We start from the raw sequence: 20,652 nt of genomic DNA on the forward strand, positions 1-20,652 counted from the left end.
TGCAAAGCAGCCCACATCTCTCGAACTGAAAAAGCACCACGGCGGATGCTGAGGCGTTATAGGCTAATATCATGTCGTCATCATTTAAAGCAGTCAACACAGGGATATGCAAAGCGCCAACACACAACATTTAACTAGAACATCACAAGTGCAAAGCAGCCGACCACTCTTTAAAAAAAAAAAAAACACCACGGCGGGTGCTGACAGACACACACACACACACACACAATCTGAATTTACTCTGAATGGAGCTCTCTCGTTCTCCCTCTGTCTCAGTGAAGTTGAAGGCGGCGTTTCTGAGTGTTGAATCTTCTCATCAAAATGTCCTTCCATCCATCCTTGAGCTCGTGAGTAAGATCCTTTTCAAAGGCGAGCTTAGTAAGCTGAGCCTCGCGTTTGTGCAACATACTACGCCCATGCTCGGAGAAAACGTTTTGAAGTGTTGAGAAGGAGTTAGGGCAAGGGTACAAGCTGTGATGACAGTCGGCGTGGACAGTGGAATGTACTGAGAATGTTGTCTGTTGTCCATTTTCCATCTTTGGAGGGAATCGAGGTCTCCGTCATCTTCTTCACCGGGAACTCACGAGCCACAGCATATTAGCTAATATCAGGAGAGGGGTTAAATTACCTTCGATGGCCGCAGGTGCGACCGCTGCTGCTGCTAGGCTGCATTCCGGACACTCCGCCGTCAACATCACGGGGCTTGGGGTGCAGTGTCCGATTTGGAGGCGGAACGGTTCCTCCAATATAACGTTAGAGGAGTTGGAAGATTTAAAACATTTACGAATGTCCATTGTTAAGCAAATAGCAAAAGCAATCCTACTGGGAAAAACGGCTCGGCTCGACTCCTAACTGAAATCGCGCGGTAACTGCTGCATTGGCGTAACTTCCTTTTTCAGTACGGCCGCGCGTGATAGGCTGTTGCTCACATAACAGAATCCCGTCAAACAAAAACACACCATTGTTTCTCTATTTTAATGTCTTCATTTATAAGGAATATAAAGTTAGTACGTATTTTAAATTGTTTAACAGAAAAATACTGTGGCAGTGTGCCACAGTGTACATTAATGGGAAACCCTGAGCGCTCACTTAAATGACTAAGTATGACTAAAAACTGAGTCAAGCCTTGCAAAAAGTATCAGTTTTATTTCATAGATTGAAAACGGCATTGAAATTAACGTAAAAGCAAACTGGCAGTAGAAAAGCTGTTCAAAAGCATCTTCTTCCCTTAAAATGCTATTGGTCTCAAGTATTTAAATAAAGTGTGGGTTAAAGCCTGTTTACAACTTGATTGCTGCATTAGAGACCAGCAGCAATGGTTGTGCTGAAATCTCATAATTTTCCTCGTGTAGCAGGTGGAGGGCTAAGGGGCGTGTACACACTCTCCGCCTTTTTCTCTGAATCTTTGGCGTGGAAGGTCTGGGATGAAAGAAATGCCCTCACTTGGCTTTCCAAAAAGAAAGTGGAACAATTTGTTTTGTTGTGTTCCATCGATGCGATTCAGTGATGAAAGATTTAAAGCCTATGTCTTTTTGGGGGTTTTTTGGAGAGGGGGATTGATTCTTTCATCTTAGTCCTGGTGGTGTGCTCGCCGTTTTCTACTCGTGCTTTCGGCCGCTGTGCCCCGATGCCTCATGAAAAGGTTAGTGGAGAATAATGACGCGTCTCAGACAGGTGCCAGGCTGATGCGCAATCCGTGGCCTTTTGCTAAACTGTCAGTCGATACCACTCCTCCGTCCATTCCTCCCGCTCTGGCGTCTAATCTCGGCATTATCTCTGTGGGCACCGCTGCCGCTTCTTATTTTTTTTTCTTTCGCATCCTTAAATTTTCACAAACCGCTGCCATTACGGGCCGCCGCGAGCACGTTCAGAGCGGGGGAATCGCTTGCTTTTTCTCGCCGATTTGTCCTGGTGAATGCTCCAAGGTCTGATCCTTGACAAAATCCTCAATAAACTACAATACGTCCAGAACTCTGCTGCCCGCCTGCTTACCTCCACCCACCGCCGAGATCACATCACCCCTGTCCTTCACAACCTCCACTGGCTCCCGGTTAAATACAGGATTGACTTTAAAATACTACTCATTACCTATAAAGCCATAAACAACCTGGCCCCTCCCTACCTCTCCGACCTCGTCCCCCGACACACCCCCACCCGACGCCTCAGGTCTGCGGCCACAACCACCCTAAAGACCACCAGGACCAAGCTCCGGACCTGGGGCGGCAGGGCCTTTTCAGTTGCCGCACCCTCCCTCTGGAACGCCCTCCCCAACCACATCCGTCAGGCTAACACCCTACCATCCTTCAAACAGGCCCTCAAAACCCACCTCTTCAAGCTCGCTTTCACCTGCTAACCTCCTTCCCTCTCTCTCCCGTCCGTCCACCTCATGATTCCTCTAGTTTTAACCACCTACTTTTATTCTTGTTTTTACTATTTTCTTATTTTTAAATGCACTTATTAAATGATTTTACCCTGTTTGTGAAGCGTCTTTGAGTACTTAGAAAAGCGCTATACAAGACTAATGTATTATTATTATTATTATCCAACACTTTCGATGGACGTCCATTCGGGGCATTTAGAAACTTCTCCAGTGATGAAGGAAAAGGAATACAGTAACGCAAAACTGTATTTACGCTGGCTGCCCCATCGATGCCTACTCAAATGTTTGCGGGGTTTGTCTTCCATTCCTCAGTTCTTAACACTACATTAGAGCCTCACCGTTTTATCTCTGTCCCGCGAGGCACAGACAACACATTCTTTACCTTTTTACGCTCAGTGTCAAACTGTCAAACCGTGACGCCCTTGAGCGAAGACAGAGAAGATCACTCCAGAGAGCCGGAAAATAAAAGTTCCCTCCTTTTTAGTTGTATTGTGTAATGTTTGAATGGCATCAGTTTTGGTTCAGTGTCAACAGGTTCGCCTGGGTTCAAATCTGACCCAGGACCTGTATTGCAGTGATTCTCAACCTTTTTCATATTGAGGACCCCTAATTTAGTACACATTAGGGCCACGGACCCCCATTTAAAGAGATTTTGTCTCTCAAACCCAGAATATTTTTTATTGTTAGATATGATTTTGTCCAGAATTCCATGACTATCTCTATTGTAGGTAGAGAGATAACAGAGAAACTATGATCAAAACAGTCATTCTTCTACATTCTCTAATTGTGTTCACTTCTTGTAAATGAAATAATGAAGTTTAACAATTCATCAATGTGCTGGGGACCCCCTGGAGGTCCCCGGACCCCACGTTGAGAACCACCTCTCTCTCTCTCTCACCCTCACTCTCTCTCATATAAATGAAAAAAAAAATTCGCTTGCTGGGTAATTTTATTTTTATAGCACCATTCATACATAGCATACGACGCAACTCAAAGTGCTCTACATAAAATAGATTGATTATAATAAATGGAAAAAAAAAACCATTACATTGCATTAAAATGACATAAAAATTTCAAGCAAAATCAAAAATAGTCCAGCTCAGGAATGACCCTCTATGCCTTTATACGACTCATCAATTGCCATCTTGGAAGAAAGGAACAAACCTCTATGTTCCCTAGTGGGACCCACATTTGATGAGATTTTGTCTCTCGGACCCAAATCTGAGAATATTTTTATTGTCAGATATGATTTTGTCCAGAACTCCATAACTACAGTATCTGTATTGTAGGTAGAGAGATAACAGTCACACACAACTACGATCAAAACAGTCATTCTTGTAAATGAAATAATGGTGAAGTTTAACAATTCATCAATTTGCTGGGGGACTCCCTGGCACCCCCTCAATGACCCCTGGTGGTCCCCGGACCCCACGTTGAGAACCACTTGCTCTAAAACCCTCGGGCCACAAACACATTTGCACTGGGAGTCGCCCAGTAACGTCCCGCAGTCGAGCTCCACTGGGTTTTTGTCTTGCTCAGAAGACACCTCTGGGCTGCCGCTGCCCCAGTAAATATTCATCACCGCCATCACCGCTGTTCAGATTCTGGAGGAAAAAAAAAAAATGTCACTTATGATCTCAGGCCCCTGCATCTGCCTGGAAACCTTCATGACAAGCGGTGGCAGATTTTCCTCCGCAAACAGCGAGGGAGAGAAAACAGACGTGACGCTGCGCTGGAAGCTCGGCCGTGTGGAAAAAAAAAAAAACCCAAAAAAAGCTCGCTGTCATTCTCCATCTCTTTTTTTTTCCTTCTTCCTCTTCTTTCTCCAGCTTTCTAGTGTCACATCAGTGTCGAGAGAGACGGTTCCAGTTGTTGGCTTTCACCCTCCCTCGGGACAGTCTTCAACTCACTACCGGTACTCCTGCTCGGCCCTGTTTATCCAAGTTTGATATTTACATGTTTTGAAGCGGGAAGGAAAGGCCTCGGTCCAGGCAGCTGTGGCACAGAGTTTCTCCTGAGTACGGATAGGGACGATTCTTCACCAGCTACCATACATATACAGTATGTGCTCCGGACTGGTGGCATAATATAATAAATGGAACCAGATGCCATTAAAGTACAGGTCATTAGCACCCTGAGCTGGATTAGCTGCCAAGGCAAGAAGCAATTACACACCTAAGAGACACTGACTGAGTAATAATCAGGTGTTGGTACTTGTACACAAAGCATTTTCTGGATTTTTTTTATGCTTTGTGGGATTATACACGCTATACATTTTTCCACAGGGGTGTTTCAATTGGCCCTGGGTGATGATTATTGGTGGTTGAATATTTGCATTTGCATGTTTAATGTACTTCTAATTCTTCTAATTTGCATAATGGCTCTCTGCTATCCATCTGAAGTCACTTAGAGGCAAAGGAGCAAATAGCTCGCTGATCTCTCGCGTTTCGCTGCATAATTTTCCCATTCCCGCTGATGGCCTTGGTTGGCATCCATTGTAATAGGCCAGCTGATTGGTGATTAAAATGTTTACCGGTACATGGGGAAATAGATCCGGGCAATAGCCCACCACTGAAGACTGAGCACGCAGCTGGCTGCACATAGACAAATGGCTCCATGGCTGATGTCTTTTTAACCATGTGCTTAGTTCGCGAAATGGCCAACTCCGGGAAGGCAGCGAGAGGGGGATTTACTGATGTGTGAAATCATACAAGCCAATACATTTACAGTTTTTTTTACTTTATTACCATTTGTCACAGATGGGTGCATTTACAATTGCACAACAATGTTGGAATCTAGTTGCAGATGTTGGATGGGCCCCTGGTCAGAGTGACAGTGTAGGCAGCGGATTCCTTTAGTTTAATCATAACACAGGTTGTCATTGCTTTGAAATGCGACTAGACTCTTCCAATGTCTTATTCACGCCACTCAACCAAAAGTAAATCTGTGCAAACATCCATTATTGTACAATGTAGGTTAGATGTCATACAGCTCTCCATACTACACTACAGTGAATAGTACAGTATAATAACAATAACAAGTAAGCTAGGTAGCTCCATATAAGACAAGGATTGTCAGGCTGGTTGTCGCATTTTTCGCTATTGATTAGGATAGATTTCCGCTCCAATCATTGCTTTCATGACAAGCGTTTCCACGGAATGCTAAGCATGTAGCTGACCCCATGTGGAATGGGCATCACAAACTGATTGCATTAAACCAAGCAGCAAATGACAAGATGCGCTCGTCGTGATGGCATTTTACAGCTTAGTGCATAATTACCATAACAATCCCAAATTTTACGACTCATTAATACAGACATCTTTTTCGTTTGAATCATAGATGTTCCGTTGGGGGATATAAAAAGCATCCGGCCCTGGCTCTACAGAGCTGCTTTAGACTTTGCCTGGAAGCGTCTGATTCTGAAAGGTGAGAGGTCATAGGAGGGCACTTCTCCCTGGCTGAGCTCGCACAGCAGCTTGCCGACGATTGGTCCAAACTTGAAGCCGTGACCTGGGGAAGAGACGCACCAACGGGTCAGCCAACCATTTTAGGTGAATCAAAAATCGTAACGTGAGGAAACGCATGCCCGGCACCTTGTGGTTGTCCTATAAATAGCCCGTGTCTCGCGCCCCTTTGTCTGAGTCAGGCAGTCGGTTTGAGCCCCGCATGAGTGAATACATAAAGGAAGAACAGAGCTATTGCACTGGCTGTCACTGGGCATCTATTCACTTTGGTGAACCGAGACCAAACGCTAAATTAAGGGAGATTTGTCCCTTTCTGTGGGTGATGGGTGTATGTGCTCGAGCCCAGGAGTGAGACGAGGAAGCGGCTATTTTCGAGATGCAGCCTAATTCCGCTTGTTGCTAAGGTCTGAGAGGCGAATCGTGAATGTCAACAGGGCTCGAGGAATGCAGCGCACCGCCATCTGACAAAGGTCTCCGAGCTCCTGTGGTTTCTGCCCGGCTTTGAAGTCATAAAAGCTCGGCTCTGACAGTTTGTCCACGTGCGTTTTCATCTCGCCGGAGAAGGAGAATGGGAAACCTCAATAGCCGGCCAAACCCGCAGGGTGACTTTGTAACCATGGCAACCCCCCAGGACTTGCTTTAAAGCACTTGTGTCGGGCTTTGATGACAAATGCAAGCGGTGAAGAAGGAGGGGGAGGAAGGCAACACATTTTTTTTTTTTTTTTTTTGTATTACGGATAAGCCCTGTGAACTTCTCCAATATGGCACTGAGCGTCTTTGCCACCGTAGGAGAGGGGCTGGAGAACGAGTTCTTTCCATAGATCCAGAAGAGGAAATAAAAATAATGGGAGGGCATGGCATGGTAATTCCAACCAATTATTAACACAGACAAACAACATAAGTAGTAGAGGCTGAATTGCCACTTTAAGAACAGTCTAGTGACCATGACTGCCCTTGCATTGATTACATGGTTTCTTCAATGACTTCTGCTAACCCCCCGCAGAGTAAATTTCCAGCAATAAATGCCCCCGTTATTCCAGCCGCTGCCCACTCCTCTAGAAAGCGGAAAATTATGAGCCCAAAATTAATTACAGATATAATTAGCTGAAGGATGGCGGCTACGGGAGCAGATGGAAGCGTGCCAGGAGACCCCGAAGGCAACTTCCAGGAGAGAGGCCCACTGACACAGAGCGAGGGTGGGGCCCGAGCCGGCCTTCTGGGTGCCTCGGCCGTGTTAATTAGAGGAGAACTCGAGTCCGGAACCCAAAGCGAAGGCTCCTCACCTTTCACAATGGACAAGAAAGTCTCATTAAAAGTTAAGGCTCTGTGTGTCTGGGAGGAAAGTTTGCTGTGTCCGGGGCTTTGAGGGTATTCCGCACATGAAAACTCTCTTCAACTTTTTTTTTTTTTTTTGTCCCTTCTTTTTATCCCGGGTTCTTAGATTCCGCGAGTAAAATGACTTGCATTTTTTTTTTAGTTATCCTACCGTACTGTGGCCCGGGTCTATTAAAGGTTTACACTGGCACAAATCAAAACGGCACAAACCGAAAGTCTTGTTTTCTGATCTACTAACAGAGCGCGCAGGGCATTCACGCTCGGAGAAAAAAAATGGGTCGGTCAGGATGTTGCTTTCCTTTTTGTGCTTTTTTACTTGTAGTATTTGTGGCTGCTCCGAGGGCTGGAGCACAAAGCGGAGGGAGGGAAATATGGAAGTTGTCAGATAGGTATGATTTATCAGCAGCACAGGCTCGCAGTTATCTGTCGATTGAGGCCGCATTTTATGAAGTGGGAAAAGTTAGTTCCTTAAACCGCGCTATTTAAGGACGAGGAAAAGCAAAGTGTCTTGAAACTTTGCACGGCGATAGTAGCAGTTTGGCGGACGCATCGTCAAAGAGTGTTAGGGAAATTGCCTTTTTGTTAGACAAATAAATAATTACCCAGTGTCATTCTGGAAACAATTACAATGTTAGGCTTTGGATGTTTTGACTATGGAGAAAAAAAAGCAGACTCTTCAAGCTAAAAGCATTAATTTGTAATTACTTTGTGGAGAAAATGCTCATTCTCAATTCGCCATGTTGTCCATAGGGATACACCTAATAGTTTATCCATAAATAATATTCTGTTATTGCAGTGTATTCTCTTCAACTGACTGTACAACTATCCCACTCCAAAAGCCAGTAGCCTGAGTTTTACATCTCCCATCCCTACCACCTTACTGACAGACCTCTGAACCTAATACAAAGGCCTTTTGATATTTAATAACAGGCTACAGCAATTTGAGTTTTACTTTTATCGTCATTTGTATTCTTGGGTAAGCTTATTAAAAAAAACAAAAAAAACAACTGCAGTGCCCCTGATTAGCCTGAGTTGTACAAACATGACAACATCAAAACCATCGTGAAAAGAAAATGGAACACAGTCTGCTCAGAACGCAAATATTAAAATGGAAATCCGCAAATTGTTTTTTTTATTTTTTTTATTTGTCTCCATCTTTGGCACTAAGCGTTTACTGCTGTGGTGTTTTTGCACTGAACTTCCTAATTTGACTTTGATATAATTGCCTCAAGCAGGGAAAAAATAAGATCCAACATTTTTCATTTTACAGCTACACATGTGGTTTCTGTGGTGTGAATGATTATCATCCAACACAGAACTGTCAGTATGCGCCCGGACACACAGAGTGGGGATTGTGGAGGCGGAGCCATTCTCTGTAGATGTCAGGGACTGGCTGGTGGACGCCCCCCCCTCTCCCATAGCCAAACTGTCTCTGCGGTTGGCTGCCAACTTCTGTTTGGCTCTTCACCTAATATCACTGAGCCGTTTCCGACACGATGGTTCTCCAAGGACCGGAGCAAAACATTAACCAAAGGTGTTATCTCCGCCCAAGCTCATTTAATATAAGCCATATATTGGCTTGTGGCGATTCTGCACCTCCCACACAAGGACATCAGTTTCCTCTTGGTCGAAGCTTTTTCTGGCAGATCAGCTCCGGACTGCTGTCTCCATCACAGTGTTTGGAACAGCAAATCTAAAAGCTTTCATGAACTCACTGACAAGACCTACTCACTAGTGATGGCTATGATGTTTGGTTCATCCTTCACTTTGGCTGGCCTTTTATTTGCAGGTTCATAGATCTACAGAATTGTTTGTCCTGTGTTCATCTGACCTTGCAGGACTAATTGCAATTTGCAACACTGCGCCACAAGTTGCACCATGTTAGCTGACCTGGGTCTATCTGCAATTCTAGTAGTGTTCAAAGTAAAATTGGCAACACTGGTACAGTAGCAAAACTCCCAGCTAGACAAAAGCTTATACTTTACTTCACTGGAGGTTTAAATATGAGCTCAGGTTTCCATTCTGATTTGATACCCCACTTAAAACCTGTCCATACAACATCCTAAAATACTAACAAAAGGAAACAGTGGTGACATGTCAGCTTTAAAACTGATATAGCAGCAGCCATTTTGTGCTAAACATCATACAACCACAGAACTTGAATGGCTGGAACGGTCCTTCTCCACCTTTTGCTATGGTAATTTGGCTAGTTTTACAGCATAAAATGGCGATTATGGAATTTTAAGGTTAAATTGCTATGGTGACAACACAAGTAGTCTGGGCATTAAGGCTATAAAGTCGTCAATGCCCAGACTACTTGCTAAGCTAACGTTAGCAACGATGCTAATGTAGCTTTATCACAGACTGTACTTCTCTCACTAGCTCTTCTAGTCAACGTTAGCATGTTAGCAATCCATGGCAGCAAGGAGACAGAGACGCATCTTTGGTTCTTACTGTAAAACCTCTCTCCTCCATGACTTGCCATAAGACCGTTTACACAGAAGCTAGCCCAGCGGTACACATAAAAATGGCCGCCGCTCCGACCATCCTGGAACATTGATTTGAATGGGAATGACCGTTCTATCCGTTCAAGTTCTGTGTATGCAACATACTACCTCGGGTACTGTACATACCTGAGAATCCTGCTCCAATAACAATGTTACTGTAGGTGGGGTGGCAGTCCAGCACGAAATGACGGTCTGGTGTAACCTGCAGAAACAACATCAGAAAATAGAGAACAAGTTTGGATGTCTCCTGCTTCTAGAGAATTTACTTTGGATCTCACAGTTTCTGACTTTCTGACTCAATATTCTTGTCCAATAAAGGCTTTGCAGCTTGTACACGTTCTCTTTGGATTCTCTTTGCTTCTTTATTCCTCTATATGGGACTATGAATAGTGAACTGAGCTACAGCAGAATGCCCCTGGATCCATTTGACAAGGACACATACAGCACACTCTTTTACCATGTGTGAAAAAAAAGTGTAAAATATTGTGTTCTAATGAAAGTGCATGGCATTGCTCTCTTCCCACAGGCTAAAAGGATCTACTGTAGAATATGCGCTGCCCTCTAACAGAGGGCTTGTAGACATTTTTTCTTAGCATCGCTGTAGCAGACACAAGCTGTTAAACTATTTCCTCTTATAGGAATAACAGATATTTGAACAAAACGCTTGCTGTTAAGTGGGAAAAGGGCATGACTATTATGATTTTCAGAGGCATTAGACAAGGTCACAGAAATCTTGTTTTCCTGGAGCTTCAGTATGTGATCTTTGTAAAAGCAGTGTGCTGCATTGCTTGAGGGCAAGAATGGCTGCACAAATTCTAACCCTTCCCCACTCTCCCTACACACACACACACACACACACACACACGTCCCCCAAGACTACACATAATCTCACACCTGTGTATGGCTTTAGGGAATGACATGAGATGTGACAATGAATTAAACACAGACAACCAGCAACGCACACAAATCATGTTGCCAGGCAGCTTAACAGCCCAATTTATAACCTGATTACCTTATTCACTCTGTCAAGTTGGTAATGCAATCCTGTTACTGGTTGCTTCTTAGCATATAGCAATACATAATTAGGAAAAAAAAGAGATGGACAGGCATCACAGAACTGGTTGTTACAATGGTATTGATCAGGGATTTGTCCTTTGATTACAAATCAGATGTGGTCCAGGCAGTGTGGTCCACCTCTGATATGATGGATATGATTGATTACATATTTACTGCAGAATTGATCAATGCTACACTGGTTGTCTATGGAAAGCTCTTAACATAAACTAATCGGATTTCATGAATATGCTTTATCATTATTAATATTGTGTGTTTCAATTGAAAATTTTAGTGTCCCATGATGGTCTAAATGCTGTTTCAGAGGCTTTTCCACCCTGACAAGAATACAATTCTGGTGGAAACACTGAATACTTTTGGATTGTTTTGGGGCATAAAATGGTCAAAGATATTTAATATGACATAAAATATCGGCCATTGGCAGCGTCAATGTAAAAAAAATCTCAGTATCAGCCTTCAAAAAGCCACATCGGTGGAATTCTAACATGGTTGTTTAGCTTTTCTATTGATTCCATTGATCATTCCACTGATCATTAGCATAGAGCCTTGCGCTGTATGAAACACAGCAGCTGTAAAACACTCTGGTGAGTAGATTCTGGAAGGGAGGCTAACCCTTCCTGGTTTGGTAATGTTGTTTTTCTAAAGGGGTGAGCAGTCTGGTTTCTACTACAGTAGAAATGAACGTGTAATAAGTTGGAAAATACTGCTATATTCCTGTAAAGTTTGTAAAATTCCCTGATATTCCCTGACTTCCCCAGAGAATTTATCAAATTTCCCGACTTTCCCTGTCTGGAATACACCTCTCAAAGCTCCATGATAGTCCAGAGATTTCCAGGACCAGGTGTGAAGCCTGGAGTCAGACGGGCAGTGATGCTGACCGTGTACATGCAGCTCTCCACCACGGCGGGCTCGGGCACCAGGCCGGGGAAACAGCAGGCGATGTAGCGCTGCAGGAGCTCGATATCGGACCGGTCTGTCTGCTTGTCCCTCTCGTCCGGGTCCGTCTCGCTGCCCATGTGGTAGCACACCTGGACGCATGGATTCACATCATAACGCAGTTTGCAGTGAGATTATTTCTATATAAAACAATGTTACATCATGGCAGATAAAAGTTCAAAAGTTGTTAATGTGATACATATTCACATATCTGCTTCTTCAGTTTCCTGTATCGCTGTCATTGTAATATGCTGATACTGTACTTTTCATAATGGGTCCACTATTTCATTGTGTATACATATTGGTATTTTTTTGAATTTCTACATATTAACGTTATACATACTTATATTTATATATAGCACATATTTCATATTCGGTAATCCATATTTAAGTAGGCAATCGAGTCTGTAAATAACATCTGCAAATAAGAGCATACATGTAAGTAATCCAGTCTGTTTAAAGGGGCTACATGTATCATTTTACCATTAATAAATTACCACATTAATTTTGAGACATTAGTATAATTAATGTTAACAAACAAGACCATTGCCAAGAACATTGACAGCCTCTACCGGCCTTTACAGTGGCCATTTTAGGACATTCTCAGCCACCTTTGTCATTTGCAGATGGACTTTGTCAAACTTAGGTGTAATTTGGAGTAAGATGGACGAAGTACAGCTAAACCTGACTCAAGTCCATCTAAATCTGATATAAGACAGCTAAACCTGACTCAAGTCCATCTAAGTCTGATATAAGACAGCTAAACCTGACTCAAGTCCATCTAAATCTGACGCAAATCCATCTAAGTCTTACAAATTCCATCTACAAATGATGAAAAAAGTGTCAATGTCCTAAAATGGCCATGTACTTTACAGCACATTTTACATTGTATACCAGAGTCAGATTTGGAGGGAAATCTGCTGGATTGCTTTAGGGCACAAAACAGGAAGAGGGCGCTGTTCTTCCAGAGCAAACGGAGCTAAAGCTTTCAGAGTTTCTGGCAGCAGATGGTGGAAGGAGTGAAAAAAATCACAGTTTTATCTATCAGCTTAAAAAAGACGATAACACCTCTACAAAATAATGCAAATACAGGCTTATTATTATTAACTTCTCTCATTCATTTTTAAGTAATTGGGCTTCCTTTCAAAGTAAGTTAGACGGGCATAATGTTAGACATCAAGACATACAGTAGCACCAGTGACTGTGTCTCAGAGTGAATAATGTGATGTAGCATCGCCATCTGTCCCCCCCTCCTTTGCATGCATGTGGTCTGCTATTAGTCTGTGAACTCCTGCTGGCCCACCATAATGCTGGAAATAGAGACGTGATATCAAATGAAAGCAAACCAAAGCTGAACTAACACCCAGAACTAATCTGAAGTTTTGGATCTGTTGAGGTAGGACAAATATTGTAGACATGTGACTTTGAAGCACTACACTCGCAGTTCAAAGAGCCCAACTATGGTTTTGAGCTCTACTGCGGCAACTTTTTAACTGCAGCGCTATGCTTTTCAAGAGCCAAAATTCTGCCTGGGCAAGTTGAAATGAGACACTTCACTCCTCTATAGTTAGACGCGATAAAACAGTACATGTAGGTGCTGTTTTTAATGTTCTATCCCATCTAACACAGGCTTTTATTATTCATATCCACACATATAGGTAATTTTTTAGAGTGTTTAAAATTAAGTAGGGATTTTATGCATTGGGAGATACATTTTAATTCAAAATATAATAAAAACAAAATGTCACAATTACCATCTGTTGTTGACAAGGTTTCATACTCGGCTCATAAATGTCACATCTCAATTTAGGGATTATAGAAAATCCTGACTTTCCCAGTCGTATTTACCCTCTTGTTCTTTCTTTCTGTCTTTCTTTCTTCGTCCACCCAAAACTTTGGACTTGCATAACTGTAACATTGTAACATTGGGTGTTTTTTTGTTTTTTTTTGTCCCCTTTTCCCTTTACCCTTCGAGAGGTCCTTTTGTCCTCTCGCTAGGCCGTCATTGTAAATAAGAATTTGTTCTTAATTGACCTGCCTGGTTAAATAAAGGTTAAATAAAATAAAAAAAAGTTCAGATTCATTCACACTTTAAATAGTGCAGCTACTTGCGGAGATGTGCTGAATCAAAAGCAAATGTTTCAAAAGGTCAGAACTTTGCAACAGTTGGCCCTAGAGACACGAAACGTTGCACACACGTCCAGCTCTTCTTGTTTTACAAATTTGCATCTTGGACCATCCAAGGTCAGCCATATTAGAATTTTTGCTATTTAAATGTAATTTTTTTTCTTCATGTTTTTTATAGTAGGTTTCTTCAGTTTTTGACCTATTGGCACGAATGGATACAACTTCAGAGGACCAAGATACAAAAACTGATGTAACCAATTTTTGATATATTTTATCGTTTGGCTATTCCAGTGAAGTTGCTAGCATTTGTGGCCCATCACAAAATCATAACTTAGTGGTAGTCTGTCCAATCATCATTAAACTCAGCACATGAGTGTATTATAAGCATATACTGTATATCAAGCCAATTTTAAATCAGTTGACAGGGGGCACCACAAATGCCAAACACTGATATCTCTGGTTATATCTGGTTGACCAAATGTTCTGAAATGTGGTGCTTGATCAATGTGGGTGTGGCTTATCAGATCATGTTTTATGGCCCTATTTCCTATGAAATTCTATATGCTACTGACCTAAAGTGCTAATGATACGAATTGGTGTCCCAACAAATATGACTGTAATTAGACACATGGTGGCGCTGTAGCCAGTGCTCAAATGTAAAAAAAATTCAAAAGGTCCCCAGTAAACTTCCAGTCAGGTCATTGTCTTCAATGTCACTTAATCATTCCTTTCTTGGTAATTTGTGTTTTCAGTTATTTGGTGTCTGTTTACATATCTGTGTGTGTATTTAAGCATGTAAGTCAGTTTATATGCACAGAGTTATGTAATTAGGTGATCATGTGTGTAGATATATATGTACGTTTATATTTACTGATGCAACAATTTGTGTGCTTTCAGCCTGCCCACACAGTTTCATGTGAAACTACAGTATATCTTCTAGTTCAGTGGTTCTCAACCTGGGGTCCGGGGACCACCAGGGGTCCTTGAGGGGGTTCCAGGGGGTCCCCAACAAATTGATGAATTGTTAAACTTCACCATTATTTAATTAACAAGAAGTTAACAATTAGAGAATGTAGAAGAATGACTGTTTTGATCATAGTTCCACTATTATCTCTCTACCTACAATACAGATAGTCATTCTGGACAAAATCATATCTAACAATAAAAATATTCTCAGATTTGGGTCCAAGAGACAAAATCTCATCAAATGGTTCTAATGTGGACTAAATTAGGGGTCCTTGATATGAAAAAGGTTGAGAATCACTGTTCTAGTTTATATTGTTCATGCGCACTCATCTTGTAAATTTGGATATTTCTCAGAGCACATGAAGGCAGCATAATGTTCATGTGTCAGGTCGACTCGGCCCCAATTTATGCACAACACAATCAGTCAGCTCAGCGTATGAATGGTAGGATGTACCAAAGTAACACACACACACCCCCTGCCCCCACCTCACACACACACACGCAGCTGTATGGAGCCGGCCAGCCAATCTATAGCAGAACCACCAAACAGCATGGGGCTTTTTTACATTTTTCACATCGGTGTTGCTGGACTCAGCGCCGGCCCACAGGTCGACCGGCCCACTGGGGAAACTCCCGCTGCTCCAGATGGCCAGTCTGCCCCTGATCGGTGGTCATAATTCTTCCTTTGTCTTATTTACCTGAAGCGCTCCCTGCACAGTTTTCTGTTTGAATGACTTTTATCTTGTTTATAATCCTAAAAATACACATGATATAAAATCTATCAAAACACCTCTGTGGTAAATGCTTAAACATAAATTTGAAATCTTGAAAGCTATATGCCTTCACTCCAAATATTCCTTGGGACTGTACGGACTCTGGACTCTGGAGGATCCTGCACTGGGACGCACCTTAATCAGGCCTGGGTACTCGTTGGACGGGAGGCCGTAGATGTGATCTTTGGCCTCCTTACACTCCACCTGTAGGAAGCAGGGAAAGCGGCGCTTCACGTCGTACGACCCGGGGAGCTTCTCCTTCCAGTAGCAGACGTTGATCCTCACCACCTGCAGCGATGAGGGCGGGAACACCGTCAGCACCATCAGCACCAACCAAGGGCTTAGAGATCTGGTTTTAATTAAGGATCTGATGATTTTGATCTGCTCCAGTCAGTGTCATCCTTTGATATGATGGATATGATGCAGTTTGAGCGATTTCATGTTTATTGTAGAATTGATCAATACTACACTGGTTGTCTATGGGAAGACCTTAGCATACATTTTGATCAGAATCCACACAAGTATGAATGAATATGTAAAATGTTTCAAAGGCTTTTCCACCCTGACCTGAAATTCTGGGGGAAGCGTTGTAATTTGTGTATTTTTTTTTACATGAAAAGGATTACATTTAAAGATATTGAATATTGGCACAAAACATAAACTCGGTATCAGCCTCCAAAATCCATAGTGGCTGAACCTTGAACATACATACTTGCGTACAGATCACCATCCTCCTCCTTATCGTTTTTTTTCTCTCTAATAGAAGTGCAATTACAATAGTAGCACTGTGACGGTGAAGTGAGAATGAGGATTTAATTAAATGTACACATGGCGGTACAAATGACGTCCATCCAAGGGTGGTAATAATAAGGACACAATGTTCAGGAGCTTTCAGTGTAATGAACTAACCGGCCGTGCTCTCATTCCCAGGGACCATAAAAATTCAGACGGCAGCGCTCCAACGAGCCAATGAGCTCATAGCCTGCGCTTTTCTACCAGTTCAGTCAGGCATGGCGTTCCCCAGGCCCCCCAGCCTGCTAGCCTGAATAATGCAATTCCAATACCAACTCCAATTCTCCACTCAAACAGCTGTCTGGTTGTTTTTCCATCACCTTTTCTTTTCGGGGTGTGTGGCACATTGCGAGATGGGAGAGACTGCCTTGCTGACTAAGGCTTCTAACCTAACGTGTGTTTAAATATACAGCAGTAATGCTTTTGTTTCTGGTAAAGCCACATAATACAGTAGAGGGCTGTTACAGAACCAGTGCAGTGATTAGAATTCACAAAAAAAAAAGCTTGCTATGGATTTCTAATGCGTGGAGTGTCAGTCTTTTGTTAGTCTAAATTGTTATAACAGTTTTCTCTATGCCATGTCTTACTGGCCTTCATGTTCAAAGCCAAAACATCTAGTTAAAGATGCACTAGGCAGTGTTACACATTGGTGAATTTCATTACACTCAGCACTTTAATGTTTACCAACCTGGCCAGTCTGTAATCGCTTTGTACTGGAGGATACCGAGCTGTCTTGAGTTAATGATATTTAAGTTTTTAAAACAAGTAAACCGTTAACATGTTGTTGGTGTTTTTTTCTATTACTAAAAGGTCAGTCTTATTACTTTGGATAATGCTAGTGGCCTATCACGCAACCAGAGTACGTTCGCTAAAGAGTTAGCATGGAGCTTCCTATCACTCACCATAGTGTATGCTAAAGTGTTAGCATGGAGCCTACTATCACTCAACTAAGGTGTTAACATGAAGCCTACTATTACTCAACATAGTGTATGCTAAAGTGTTAACATGGAGCCTGCTATCACTTAACATAGTGTATGTCCGCTAAAGCGTTAGCATGGAGCCTGCTATCACTCAACATAGTGTATGCTAAAGTGTTAGCATGGAGCTTGCTATCACTTAACATAGTGTGTATGCTAAAGTGTTAGCATGGAGCCTGCTATCACTCAACATAGTGTATGCTAAAGTGTTAGCATGGAGCCTGCTATCACTCAACATAGTGTATGCTACAGTGGTAGCATGGAGCTTGCTATCACTTAACATAGTGTGTATGCTAAAGTGTTAGCATGGAGCCTGCTATCACTCAACATACTGTATGCTAAAGCGTTAGCATGGAGCCTACTAGCACTCAACATAGTCTATGCTATAGTGTTAGCAAGGAGCCTACTAAAACAAACAGATGTGGATGACAGTGACTGGATGAAATCAGATTTTTTAATAAAAGGCCAATAATCAGCCCCATAGTGACGTAAACTGTACTTGTAATGGGAGTGGCATTATAATGTGAGACTATGGCTGTAATGGAGGTTGTAATCCCATGTGGGACTACAAGATATTGAATACCTGTAGTGGGAGCTGCAGTCCCACGTGGGACAGCACGGTGTTAGCCCAGGCTCCAGCGGTGATCACCAGACTCCTGGCTCGGTAAACACCACTAGAGGTTGATACTGTCACAACAGGGCCTGGCTTGATGTCCGTTACCTTCTGTCCATCCTTTATAACCCCGCCCAGCTTCTGAAACTGCCCCTGGCAAAAGAGAAGGGCGGACCCGGACCATGTGTTCAATGGAAATCCTTCTTTGGTTTCTCCAGTATTCCAATAGGTCTACATCTATCAATACCCAAATACCATTCAATTTGATGCTGCCCACTTTTTCCATTCATTTGAGAGAGCAGAGATCGGAATGAAAGTATTAGTAAAGTATTAAGGTATTCATATGGAGCTACCTTGTCTATGTACAAGACAATAGTGTTAAAATGCACCACGAATTCTGAGTTGAACGTGCTGAACCTGTCCAAGGCTGGGGCTGTCCTGCCAAGGGACATGGTGGCTGAAACAGGAATATGGCCGTCAATCTGTTGGGAGTCAATCTGTTGAACCGGCAAACATTTAGACGTCGAATAGATGTTGATGCGACAGCCTGCGCCAGCGTTGAAAACCTGTGTCAATACAACGCCAAAATAAAAGCTGGAGACGACATCCATCGTCTCCTGCAGCTGCTACCCTCATTTTTACCGTGTTATTATATTGTGAAAATATTCTGCTCATTTGCGTTGATATTGAACTTGGCCACCTCCTGCACATTGCCGTCCATCAAATGCTTGCCTGAGAGGGTTTTTAAATGGCACTGCTTTTATATTTTCTAAGCGCTCTTTGTACCATTTAGTATGATCTATAACACCAGTAGGAGTATTAATGAGTGAAACACTGCATTAGTGGAATATATTAGCAAGTGTCCATATGTAGAGTTATTGTACAGTCTGCTGCTCAAATGCCTGAAATGGTGATAAGTTATGAACCATATATGAAAACTATTTATGCCTAATCATTTTGGAGCATTTGCAGAAATGTTGATTAATATGCATTGCCTAGGATTTGACAACTGAGACATAGCTGGATAAGCACAGAAATCAGAACTTGAACTAATAACGAGGAAAATCAGATGAGTTTGATTTCTGAGCAGCTACACCCCTTCCTGCACACACACACATAAGAGAGAAAGAGAGTAAGAAAAGAAAAAGCCCACACTAAGAAAAGGGAATGAGGCAGATCGATAGTGGCATATAGTAAAATAGAATATTAAAGGCAGGAGGCTATCAGAGTAAAGAGCCACACCATGAAAATGCATGCAGCAATCATCAACCCATCAATTATCCGTCTATCACTACAAGTTGTAATTTATACTTGACTGCAGCTTCACAAAAAAGAAGTGAACAATCTGTCCAGTCAATTGAAAATGGCACCACACTGAAATAACAAAACAGTGTTTTGTGCTTGACCTGGCAGCCATAGAAGAGTCTGTTCTCCTCCACTGCTTTGTTCAATACTGACAGAGCCCAGATAATATGAATTCATTGCTGAAAGATATTCCTGAAGTGAGCTATTATTAGGTTAAAACAGTGGGCCTGAAATATGTTCAATTATCCACATCTTGGTTTTGAAGTATTTTTGAGCCTTATGCTCTAACTAGTTTTCGTACGTGATGAAATCAGAAAATGTTTTGCTACATTAATCTTTTATTGCTTCCACATGCCCAACCTCTCTAGGATTTTCGTTATAGTGCCGTGGTTTACAGTCCAATGTTGAATTTTGTATGGTAGATTTCTTAATACAAAACACAGGTCTCTGCCATAAACTGTGGAAAAGATATGAACATGAAATTATATATTTTTTCACATTCTACACAACTTATCTGAATAGGCCATGCCTCTCAGAATGTAAGTGATTCAGCATGTTCAGCATGTTGAGCACTTTAATAACTGATCATTAGAAATGAATGTTCTTCATATAGCTCCATGACGACTATAGCAGCAGCTGTACTGCATGAAGTCTAATGGACAACTTAAATTTGTCTAATGTTCCCTTCTTCTGTATGGTGGATACTTATTTCTGGAGCAGAGTCTTGAATTCTAAGGTCTTGAATTCTCAGGTGGCTGATGTGCTTTATGCATATCAGCCACCTGTACGGATGTCATTCATCCCTTCAGCCCATCGCACTTTGCAAGGACACAAGTTTGGGAGAAGACAGCTGCGCCACCACTGCAGGATAGAGGAGTGAATTTAGAATGAAGTCACGATAGCTGGTATTTTTCCACCCTTAAAAGGATAAGTTGGGCAATTTTGGACCTATATAAATAGTACGTGGACCCACAGACAATATTGGCTTGTGAATCATCTGTCAGTTGAAACGGCGAGCTCTGTTGCCTCTTGCTGCTAACAATGAGTCCAAATTGGGTTTGTCTCTAAAAAAGCCAGTCTGTGAAAACGATATGGAGACCAACCGACATATTTCTATCCACGGCCCGGAAAGCAGCAGCACCGCACCATTTCCACTCAATGGATCGTCTTGTACCAAACTCTACTGTTTACAATCTGACCTGATTGTCTGCAAAACTAGATCACTCCGCCAGTAACGCACTTTCACCCCACATCAGTCTGCGCTGATTTCCTGATTAGTGAAAGTCTCATGTTTACTCTCAACTCCCTGTGGAGTCATTGCAAGAGACAGCTGACTCTGGAGCCAATATTCTCTGTGGGTCCAAGTACTACAAGTATGTAAGAAACAAATTCCAAAAGTCCAA

General features: G+C 42.4%; 1 protein-coding gene across 1 annotated transcript in view; it reads right to left on the reverse strand.

Annotated features, from left to right (window-relative positions):
* Nucleotides 1-5,147: 5,147 nt before the first annotated feature.
* Nucleotides 5,148-20,652, reverse strand: part of pipox (pipecolic acid oxidase) — a 29,197-nt gene continuing 13,692 nt past the window's right edge. The window contains exons 4-8 of the mRNA XM_071518536.1: nt 17,915-18,097; nt 15,698-15,850; nt 11,639-11,788; nt 9,813-9,888; nt 5,148-5,890 (exon numbers count right to left, since the gene is read on the reverse strand). Of these exons, the coding sequence (XP_071374637.1) occupies nt 5,760-5,890; nt 9,813-9,888; nt 11,639-11,788; nt 15,698-15,850; nt 17,915-18,097 (693 nt within the window). The 3' untranslated portion in view covers nt 5,148-5,759. The remainder of the gene's footprint in view (nt 5,891-9,812; nt 9,889-11,638; nt 11,789-15,697; nt 15,851-17,914; nt 18,098-20,652) is intronic.

The sequence above is a fragment of the Centroberyx affinis genome, unplaced genomic scaffold (genome assembly GCF_046629955.1).
Source record: "Centroberyx affinis isolate AG114_WGS23_722 - 3 ecotype Tasmania unplaced genomic scaffold, CSIRO-AGI_Caff_v1 ptg000592l_1, whole genome shotgun sequence".
Classification (NCBI taxonomy): Eukaryota; Metazoa; Chordata; class Actinopteri; order Beryciformes; family Berycidae; genus Centroberyx; species Centroberyx affinis.